The sequence below is a fragment of the Pecten maximus genome, chromosome 13 (genome assembly GCF_902652985.1).
Source record: "Pecten maximus chromosome 13, xPecMax1.1, whole genome shotgun sequence".
Classification (NCBI taxonomy): domain Eukaryota; kingdom Metazoa; phylum Mollusca; class Bivalvia; order Pectinida; family Pectinidae; genus Pecten; species Pecten maximus.
In genome coordinates this window covers 18847818-18860009 of record NC_047027.1, presented here as the reverse complement: position 1 = coordinate 18860009, position 12192 = coordinate 18847818, and the positions used below count along the sequence as shown (strand labels likewise).

The 12192-nt window shown below is 36.9% G+C and overlaps 1 protein-coding gene across 1 annotated transcript in view; it reads right to left on the bottom strand.

Moving 5' to 3' along the window:
- Positions 1-2288: 2288 nt before the first annotated feature.
- Positions 2289-12192, bottom strand: part of LOC117340293 (serine/threonine-protein kinase SIK3-like) — a 57403-nt gene continuing 47499 nt past the window's right edge. The window contains exon 16 of the mRNA XM_033902059.1: positions 2289-6129. Within this exon, the coding sequence (XP_033757950.1) occupies positions 4711-6129 (1419 nt within the window). The 3' untranslated portion in view covers positions 2289-4710. The remainder of the gene's footprint in view (positions 6130-12192) is intronic.

The window sequence follows — 12192 nt, the reverse complement described above, 5'->3', positions numbered from 1 at the left end:
TGGGCTATTTATAGAAAAAATATCCTTACATTTGATGTCTTTAAGGTATACCGGAACTTGTCGTCCTATGCATCCATGCCATTTTGAAATTTAAACGTTATTGAACTACATGTACAGTTGCAAAAGAAGTTATAACATCATATGTATTTTAATCAGGATAATTTCCTACAGAATACCCCCCCCTTACTCCAGATGAAGGATAACTGGATTCCTATTTCCCGAATGTTTAGTTAACTCCTTATATGACCTGTTGTGATGATGTAAACAATCAAGGATACACACCGGTAATTTCATTCTTATAACCTTGGTTACATCTAAAACAATATTTCAATTACTTCAGATTCTAATTTTTGTTTAATTCTAATAAAAAGAAATGAAATCTTAATTGATTTCTGTATTTTTCTTGGATTAAGCAGATCATGATAATGGTTACTCTCAGACACCTCACAAAATTAGGTTACAACTGTAGGTTAGACAGCTAAAGGGAGATAACTCTTGCAGAAATCACTGGTTTAAAAAAGTTATGTTTAAATTCTACATAGGAGAGACTTCATTGCGGGGTGATTTATGGTATACTTACATAAAGAAGACTCCAAATATACTGAATATTTCTAAATAAATGAGAAAATAATTCTCAGATAAATGTAATTTTAGGATTGAAAGTTTCCAGAATGTTTCTACTTATTATCATTTTATGAAGCAAATTAAAATCCTCAACTTTGGTTCACCCCTTACCTCATTTTTAAATCCTACACCAAATTTTGGATATAATGACCCATTTCCTCTTGTCCTGTGGAATTCGTTTAAAACTACTTTTACTGTACTTGTTTGTTTAATTTTTGCACTAAAAATTCTGCACAGCGGGAGTTACAATAGAAATATCTGCCATGTTGAGTTCTGTGGGAGAATAGTAAATGATACTGGTAATATGGGAGTGCTAGTACGAGTCTGAACAAGATAATGCAAATTTGGTAACCAGTACATCTTAGAAAACATCAAGATTCAAAATTGAAATCACAGGTATGGAATTTTAAAATTCAAAGGGGAAAACAAAAATATAGAAAAAGATTTCTAAAATTTTCATATTTCTATATTGAAAAAGACTTCTAAAATTTTCATATTTCTATAAAATACCTCATCAGGGTTTAAATTTTTGTAAAGTTAAAAGGCATGGAATTATGAGAATGTTGGTGTTGATGTGTAAACACACTGTATAAACCACAACCATTCTACATAAAATTCTGAAGGAAACTAAATAAAAAGAACGACTTGGTGAATATTTCATTGAGCCAGAGTGGACGCTGTCCAGTGTGTATGTTCAAGATAACTTGTGGTCAACACTTCAAAAGAAATTTCTTTGTGTACAGATGATATTTTGCTCTGTGTTATTTTAGAGTTTAAACAAAACAAGCATATATGTGTATCGTCTACATTTTGTTTTTGATACATCAACAGAATTATTTCATAATTTTCAATCATTTTAAATTCATGTGTAAAAAGCATTAAAAAATCAATATAATTTTGAGCACAGCTCAACATACAGTTACCACACTTCTGCTATCAATTTTATCTCCAGCTTATGACTCCATATCTCAATTAATTACTCCCCCTTCCCCAACTCTCACCTAGACCGAGACCAGCTCAATATAATTCAACAATTATTTAAAGATGCTACATCGCCAATAGGTATATATATACATTGTTTCTAAAAAAAAGTTAAAATGACATTGACAATATAGAAATATATGTAACTGACAAAAAAAAAATGAGAAAAAGATAATAACAGCGTACTTATAATGATCGTTTATAAGACTGACGTTACAGAGTAAATATAGACAGGCATGAACGATTGTCTTTGGGATGCAATTCATTTCCACTTCAAATATAAGAGATTAAATTAGCTCAAACTTTTGGAGGATTGTAAATAGAGGTTACCCAACGAGTGATTGTTGGATATGGAATTTATTTCACACGAGTAAGTTATTTTTTAAAAGTTACAAAAGACACGAGCTTTAGCGAGTGTTTTTTGCAACTTTTAAAAGATAACTTATGAGTGTGAAATAAATTCCATATCCAACAATCACGAGTCGTGTGACCTGTTTCTACCACAATAATATCGGCTTGAATCAAAGGGAAACGTGGCCAAGTATAATTTCGCGTATGCAAATAAAGTGTACCGGTGACGTCCGGGACCCGGTGATGTGACGTCATTAGATTATTGATGACGTCAATAACAATTGCAGCTTGGGTCAAAGTTCACCGTGTTAGCCAATTGAAATGCGTACAGAGTTTATACCACGTGTGGTATAAACAGATTGTTAATCAACAGCTGTAATGATTAACTGATGGTCTGAGAGTTGAATAACACAGGGTATTGTGGTAGAATAGTGTATAGTATGTATACGTAGGTAACTTTAGCGTTGTTTAAAAATATACAACAGCTTATTTATGTTTTTAATCAATCAGTTAGCGATCTTTTTCAGAGATGAAACAACTCAAGAGCTCTATTCAATTAAATGTCTGGGTTATTGCACTCTTCTATACATCTCATTATTATAAAATAATATTTTTCACACTTTCTGATTGGCTGAATAGTGTCATATATGATTCCCGATAAATGGTCAATAACTTTTTTCCCAGGTTAATAAAACCATGTATCAACCTTATTAAAAGGCTATGATAGTAAAAAAATTAATTTAGGACCATAATGATTTTTCTGCCCATTCTTGTTTTCAAAACATATAATTACTCTTTGTCGGAGATCTAGCATCTTTAAACATATTATAAATCATAACATGTATGAAACAAATCATAAACAACCCCTATGAATATTTCATAACATTATAAAACTACACTCCCTCAGAGGTCAAGATGGACTTTAAGACGACTAAATTACTGCTTCTATTTTTGTCCATTTTAAGTGATTTATGAAGGTCAAAGGTCAAAATCTATGTCACAGTGACTTTATGTATTTGACACACTTAACCTTCATGAAAAATCCTTTGTGATCTGGCCAGCCAAACATTACTTTTCTATGATATATCTATCTATAATCTTAAATGTTTGTCAGGGTAATTAGCTTAAATTCGGTAAGTGGAATATAATTTTTTTGGTGATATAACAATACAAATTTTTTTAATCCTATATATAGATATTACATGAAAAACATATATAAAATAGATAGGAAGATGAGCCCTAGAAACGAATTCATGGACGGACAGATGCACACACGGACGAACGGATGGACAGATGTTAGGAATATATTGTACCTGACCCCCTGGGGTATAACAATAGCACTGTGGGATGATACTTAGTACACGACATCGTGTCTGCAGATTTACTCTACACCAATATATTCCACTGACCTCACTGTACAACCAACAACTTGACTCGATATATAGAATAATTAAATAAAAATATCATGAATATTTAACAAAAAAAGTTACAATCATCATTACAAAAACCAGTATGATAACCATGCAGTATATATGTACAACTTAATGTTTAGTTCATAGCAAACCGCACCTTTTCTTAGCAATAGACTCGTGAACCCCTGCGTCCTTGCACAGATATAGAATATATTCTATCTTTATGTTAGCCCAACCACATTTTTATCCCTGACACTAGAAATAATGAAAATATTCATTTATAGATTTTCTTCATAATACACTCTTCCACTGTTTTGAAAAATGGACTATTCCTTCATTTTATAATCAAATCTCCTGAAAATTCAGTTCACATCTATTTACAAGGATGCAAGGGTCAGACCGTAAAGCCAAAAGCATTTTTTATCACAGACCAAAATTTTTGTATTCCCAAAAGGGACTGTATCAAAAACATAAGCACATCATATATATTTTATCAATAGCGACCTTTGATACAGTCCCCACCTTCAAATACACATGTACGCCATGTCACCAATTGCAAATGAGTTGGAGGTGAAGAAGGGAAACTTCAACATTTCGATGTGCCATGAGAATGAACGACAGGAAGGATCTGACACAACCAGATGTTTAACAGTTACAGGTACACAGTGCCAGGATACAAACACCTAAAGGAGTCTGATACAGAAATAACACTCAGGCTGTCCTCTAGTAACCAAGGTAACCCATGGGATACCTGAGGAATAACATGGTAACCCATCTCATGAATACTCTGGGTATCCCATGGCAACCAATACCAGGAATTCCATTGTAACTCATCCCATGAATATTAGGAATTCCATGTTAACCAATTCCAGAAATACCCTGGGTAGTGGCCCATGGATATCCCATGGTAACCCATATTAATCCCTGGGATACCTGAGGAATTCCCTGGTAACCAACCAAAGGAAAAGAATCCCATGGCTACCCATCGCAGGAATACTCATCAGGGCATATGAAAGATACATACATTGTTGATACTAAAAAACTATGGAAGATTCCAACAATATAATTTTTTAGGCAATGGAACTTCACTTAGGAATTCATACCACAATGTTAGCATCCAAAAATACCTTACAGGCAATATCTTATTTGTTTCATATTCCAGAATATTCTCTATGTTATACTTTGGGTCTGACCAACCAGAGTTACTTCCCTTTGTTTCAATCCATCATTATGCTGCGAAAGCTGATGGGGGCACAGAATGACTTGGGGAGGACCATACTAAGATCATTGGCACTGTGTACTACATTACTTCAAAGATATTCATGAGATATGCAGGCGGCCATCATAGATTGATTCCTGACAGCAGTTCCTGGCAGAGAGCTCGATAGTGTCCCTTGTCACCGGAAATCCTTCGTACTTGTAGGCCGTTATAACTAATTCCCTGGCACACCTCTAGCTCCATCTGAACGTCAGAGTTTTCCAGTCGGAACAAATGATCCGAACACTGGTATACCACTTCCTTTCCACGATCTCCGAGAATTCTCTTGAGTTCCTGTAATATATCTCCGACTGTTCGTGTGGATGTGAGATTAATGTTCGAGCCTTGGATCTTATTAAGACCAGGCGACTTTAACAAATCAACATGTCCTATACTATTAGTTGTGTTTAGGTTGTCCTGTTTCACAGACGACATATCAATGTCTTGGATGAGATTTCGGTCACCATTGTAAACTCTGTTGCTTTGGGCTTCGATTGGAACACTTACATTTGAATTAGGTACACCAACGTTCTGGTAATTTACTGAATCCGGAATGCCCACTCCTACCACTGATGGCTGTCGACCCACAGCCATCCGCCCAGAACTAGGTCGCTGTGACCTATTTTGAGAGGACAGCTGAGGGCCTACCCATCCGCAGGTGTAGGGAATGTTGGCATGACTTGGATCAGGGATTGAGTAGCCCTTGAGGTTACCAAGGTTACTTAAGTCTGTAACTTGGGAAGGAATGGCGGCCAGATTTGTAATGTAACTGCCGAAAATTAGAGAATTATACGTCACAGGGTGAGAGGTGAAATTTGTCGGAGCATGAGATTGATGATTAGGCGAGGCTGGCGAGGAATGAGAATGAGTGAGAGGGCGGTGAGAACGTGTCGGAGACGGCTGAGGAGAGTTTTGTGAACTTGAAGAGTCCTGGAAGGTGTGATATGTAGCCGATGTTCTCGTAAGGGTGTCAACCTCCGTTGTCGAAGGAGACATTTCATTTTCCCCCTCAGAAGTCACGTCTGTGACGTGACCAGAGGTATCGGTTATACTAATCTGAGGCTTTCCTGAGAACTGTCTGTGTTTCTTATCCTGGGAAGGGAACTCTGCCTCCCCAACCTGCATGCTGACTTCCCCCTCCTCAGTAGGACTCTGATCAGGGAGGTCCTGCGAGTCCTCCTTAATCATCTGAAGATTCTGAAAGTTGGTGATATTTGGTGGAGGACTGTTCCGTTGATGAGGCTGACTGTAGTTCTGATAAAGCGGGGAGAAATTCTGAGGTGGTGAATCAGTGCGTTGCATCGGGAGGCAGGTGGGTGGAGACCCTCGTTGGTATGGCTGTTGTGAGTTTTGGATATGTTGGTGAAGATGTAGACGTTGAAGATGCTGATAAAGGGTTGCACTTTGAGAATCTGTAGTCGTGGCAGCATGGCGGGCAAAACTTGGTGAGGCTGGAGCCAGCGGAGGCGAAGGTACTGGTGAATGCTGTATAGTTGTTGTAGGCTGTAAAGAGACAGAATATAATATCACATGTTTTGCTTATTATTTGTGTTTGTGATACATTTGTACAGAACTTTACAAAGCTCAAACTGAACCAAACACCACAGAATTAAAAGTCAATAATATGTTCAATAAGAGATTTTTTTTTAAACAAGTGGCCCATGTATAAACCTGAGTTTTGATATGTATACTGATAGATGATGTTTTGCTTTTGAATTAAAATTTAACACATCTTAACCGTGACCTTGAAGGTACATTATATGCTTATATGAACATGCTACCTTACCAATATCATTATCACTGAGGTCTCATGGAACCCTTAGACCTTGAAAGTAGGTCAAGGTCATTAATCATGACCCTGAACATCTTGGTTATTGAGTAGAAAATGTCAATTGTTTATGTTACATGCTGTATGACAGACACTGACGGACAAAAGGCGATTGCAAAAATACTAATATACATGTTTGAGATAATGTAGTCAGATCATAGACTCTAGTGAAAAAGATGGATAGTTCTACACACAATGTTCAAAACCTGCTTCCACACTAAAATGTTTGCCCAGTCAGGAGAAATGCTATTGATTTTCACTATCACCAAAGTTTAGAAAAAAGAGAGAGAGAGAGAGAGAGAGAGAGAGAGAGAGAGAAAGAAAATAAAGAAAACAAAACTAATATATAATGACTGAAAAAAAAGTTCAGAAAAAATGTTACAGAATTGTTTACTTTCATTATAAACAGATTATACAAATATTAGTAATATATATAAAATGCTACCGAATATAGTAGGCATATGTTTATAAATCCAAATCAACATATTTTCTATAGAAAAGAATTTTGGATTGAAACACAGAATTAAAAGAAAAGTTCTTACTTTACCAGACTTAGCTACACATTGATCTCACATGTCCCTATCAAATTTAAAACATGATTTTTTTTTTGAAGTATGAAGATCGAATAAAACACCCTATTTCTGATGTTGAAGCTCTAATTTTTTCCTTACGCAGAAAAAATACATATAATCAAATTTTTCTTTTTTTAACAAAAAATGAAATCTTTCTACAAGGATCTTCTTCCCATCACTCCTTCGAATTCCCCATATACAGTAAATTCTGTCTAATCCTGATTCTGTCCTGTGCAGATTTCTGAATAAACTGGTTAAAGAATCTGATATCAGGTGGACAGTGTAGCAGTCCAGAAATCTTGATATTGTCCAAGATTAAAGATTAAAGATGGTAAGTAATGCTCGTTATTTACTCAATGAGCTAAAGACGGTATGTTATAATTTTGCGATTAACTTAACGAGTTAAAAGATAGTACATCATGTTACTGATTCATCGAGTTTAGTCCTAGATTCATTGGCCCAAGCTCCTGTTTTTTTCTTTCTGAAATGACTCATTGTAAGTGATATCAAACCCTGCTAAGTTGATGACTCGATGCATTTCATTACCTTTTTTCTCCGATATGACCAGCAAGTCGAGTTTCTTTAAATGAGTCAGTGAACTGAATTTTAACTCATGACTCATAATAGCCAACTTCATTGTCTTTAAATAACTTGCATGAGCAGAAAGCAGCATGATCAGAAGCAACATTGTCTCTTTGTAGGTTGGGTTTTCATACATAGTATCAAATACTAGGAACCCGCATTTATTTGGACAGAATTTGGACAGAATGTCCATGCACATACATCTAGAGTGTATTTAACAATGAGGTGCTGCTGTGTAGTGTGGACATGCAGCATTATTTGTGATTCGTCATAATTCTATGTACTTTCCAGATGTTGGATGATTTTTGTTTTAATTGTAATCATTCGTATGATTGTGAAACATAAACTTATATGGAAAGAGAAATCAATTAAGCTGAACCACAAAGCTGGTAAAAAAAAAAAAAAAAATGGCAGGGACATAAAAATATTACAATGACGACGTCAAATCAAAATCAGAATAAAGTTCCTCTTTCCCTTTCTTGGTTGTGCAGAATTTAATGATATAACTGTCATAGCAGATGGTAAATGATGTTAATAGTCTATTTATAATGTTTCAATATTACAACTTGTTCCACTATGATACATATTTATTAATATCAACTTAAAACTGACATTGCATATTAAGTTCCAAAAAGTTTTTGCAGAAAACCAAAAATATGTTATCTGATATGAAAAATGTGCCAGGCATTGGATAAATTATGATGAAATAACTGACCGATGTGTCGCTAGAGTCCAGACATGGACGCTGTGTTGTATCCTTGAACAAGATTCTTTACTCTATTGTGTTCTAGTTAACACAGCTGTAAATGAGTATGTAGTAGGGCAGTGTAAGAAATGTCATATGTAAGCTGTTAGTGTAGAAATGACAGCTCCGGCTGTATGCTCCCCAGGGAGTTGAGAAAGACATTGGCTGGTTGCTAAAGGCCCAATAAACCAAGGATAATGATTTGTGATGGCTATTTTGCTGTGATATTTAAGCATTGATGTCATTTTTTTTTAGTTTCATCGGGGTATGAAACAAATTTTGTTTGCAAACTGTATGAATCCACGTAGCGGATTCTTACAGAAGTTTGCAAACAAAATTTGTTTCATACCCCGATGAAACTAAAAAATAATTGACATCAACGCCTATAATTAATTTTTGAAAATGATTTTCTAACTTAAAACATGTTTTATGTACAATTTTACTGGTTTTAAATGGGATTCTTTTTCTCAAATCAATACGCAATGTCAATTGTCGTATTGTGACGTCACATTTTTCGCGCCATTCTCGGAATTTCTTTCATAGAAGAATGAAAAGAATTTTTCGACCAATCACATTTGAGTATTTACCATGAAAACAAAGAAAAATTAATTATAGAGGTTTATAAGAACTTTAAATTATTATTATTATTATAATTATCATTTTATATACATGAGGTTCTGTCACAGCTGAGAGTATATTGCAGTATCTATACTTCCATGAATAGCACTTCCAAGTTAAATTATGTACATTCACTAATAGAAGTGTTCTAGCCTCATTATCATAATCAACAAACATGCTTGAAAAGGCATTACATGTATTACCACCGTACTTTTTCCTGAGATCTTAAAACGTGTCAACATGTTTCATGTTTTGACTGGCCTAAATTGAAAGTTAGCAGAAATAAAATTTATATACTGTCAGAATGTTTTTGGTAAGCTTAATTCTGCAATGTCAATTTGTTATAGTATAGTGTGTTAGTAAAACCAATGATAAACAAAGATAGCACACTGGAGTACAACAAAGCAAGTGATTGACAGGCGACGGTGGGCCAACGAGGGTATATGTATCTAACAGGGAGAGGGTTATACTACCATAGCAATTCACCCTAATCATATTTCTATTGATATTTTTTAAGAGTAAATTTCTTTTTTCTTTTATGAACATTTCATACTCATTCATTCCTTGAACTCTAAAAATCAGTTTCACATTAGATGTTAAAAGCAATTTCAGGATTTTGTTTTTGTCTTTTTATTTATTATTTGCCTAAAAAAAAATAAAAAAAAAAAGATTATGCAAGAAACATAAATCTACATTGTTTAATTAAATTTTTAATGTATGTCCCAAATTCATGATCTAGACCTCTAACCCATACCCCCAACCTACATCATCAAACTTTCATCTACAAATGTATCTCCTATTCTCCTATCACCAGCCAATCAAAACGTCACCTATTCCCTTAGCCTGTAACATGTTAAGTTTGACCTTAAACTCTAACCTTCAACATTTAATACCTGTACCTGATCAATGACCTTTAACCCCTCGTGTATTGTGTAAGTCCTGTACAGCCTCCTATGGAGTGGTAGAGGTAATATATCTACTGAGGACAACACCCTGACCTATGACCTATGACCTTTAACACTACATGGGAGGCAGCACATGACTTGCACAAGGGATTATATAGAGACTACTGGAAACTCCCTGACCTATGACCTTTAACCCCTTGTGTAATTGCTATACAGCCTCCCATGTGGTGGTAAAGTTTATATAGATATTTGGGGAAACACCCTGACCTATGACCTTTTAACCTCTTGTGTAATTGCTATACAGCCTCCCATGTAGTGGTACAGGTCATATAGATATTTAGGGAAACACCCTGACCTATGACCTTTAAACCCCTCGTGTTAATCCTGTACAGCCTCCCATGCAGTGGTAGACATTGGGGGAACACCCTGACCTACGACCTTTAACCCCTTGTGTAAGTCCTGTACAGCCTCCCATGCAGTGGTTCGGGTTATATAAACATTGGGGGAAACACCCTGTACTACGACCTTTAACCCCTTGTGTAAGCCACGTACAGCCTCCCATGCAGTGGTTCGGGTTATATTGGGTTTTAAGCTAGTGAAGAACAGCTACACAACAAACCTGTAGAGTTATTGATACTGGGGGGAAGCACCAGTGCTGTCCTAACAGAGGAAAACAAATCATAATTATGCAAATAGTACAGGTCAAAAAGTGGTTACAACTGCACAAAAGGTCAAAGGTGACAAGGGAAAAACACTGCTCAAAATACTCTGGGTACAAACATAAATCAACACATTAAACAAAATGGAATACAAAAGTGAAGGCATTCAATGAAGATAAAAAGTGATCTAATATGTAAATTGGCTGAATGAGATGAACAAAAGACCCAATGGGCCTGTAGCAACAATAAATAAGATTGTGGCAAACACATTTGATATTTTTCACCCTAAATGGATTTTATCACTTCAAGCTTAGGTACAAATATCAACTGACATGCTTACCCTTAACCTTATGGAGCTTTAGAATAAGTTACTTGAGGATATCTTTTGCTCCTGGAATAGGTTTAAGTTATTTAATCACATCATCATTTAAGAGTTTGGCCGGCCAGCACTCAGTAAGCCTTGTGCTGACCAGGCCAAACTCAGTAAGCCTTGTGCTGACCAGGCCAAACTCAGTAAGCCTTGTGCTGACCAGGCCAAACTCAGTAAGCCTTGTGCTGACCAGGCCAAACTCAGTAAGCTTTGTGCTGACCAGGCCAAACTCAGTAAGCCTTGTGCTGACCAGGCCAAACTCAGTAAGCTTTGTGCTGACCAGGCTAAACTCAGTAAGCTTTGTGCTCCAGGCCAAACTCAGTAAGCTTTGTGCTCCAGGCCAAACTCAGTAAGCTTTGTGCTGACCAGGCCAAACTCAGTAAGCCTTGTGCTGACCAGGCTAAACTCAGTAAGCTTTGTGCTCCAGGCCAAACTCAGTAAGCTTTGTGCTGACCAGGCAAAACTCAGTAAGCTTTGTGCTGACCAGGCCAAACTCAGTAAGCTTTGTGCTCCAGGCCAAACTCAGTAAGCTTTGTGCTGACCAGGCAAAACTCAGTAAGCTTTGTGCTGACCAGGCCAAACTCAGTAAGCTTTGTGCTCCAGGCCAAACTCAGTAAGCTTTGTGCTGACCAGGCTAAACTCAGTAAGCTTTGTGCTGACCAGGCCAAACTCAGTAAGCTTTGTGCTCCAGGCCAAACTCAGTAAGCCTTGTGCTGACCAGGCTAAACTCAGTAAGCCTTGTGCTGACCAGGCTAAACTCAGTAAGCTTTGTGCTGACCAGGCCAAACTCAGTAAGCTTTGTGCTGACCAGGCCAAACTCAGTAAGCTTTGTGCTCCAGGCCAAACTCAGTAAGCTTTGTGCTGACCAGGCAAAACTCAGTAAGCTTTGTGCTGACCAGGCCAAACTCAGTAAGCTTTGTGCTCCAGGCCAAACTCAGTAAGCTTTGTGCTGACCAGGCTAAACTCAGTAAGCTTTGTGCTGACCAGGCCAAACTCAGTAAGCTTTGTGCTCCAGGCCAAACTCAGTAAGCCTTGTGCTGACCAGGCTAAACTCAGTAAGCCTTGTGCTGACCAGGCTAAACTCAGTAAGCTTTGTGCTGACCAGGCCAAACTCAGTAAGCTTTGTGCTGACCAGGCCAAACTCAGTAAGCTTTGTGCTGACCAGGCCAAACTCAGTAAGCTTTGTGCTGACCAGGCCAAACTCAGTAAGCTTTGTGCTCCAGGCCAAACTCAGTAAGCTTTGTGCTGACCAGGCCAAACTCAGTAAGCTTTGTGCTGACCAGGCCA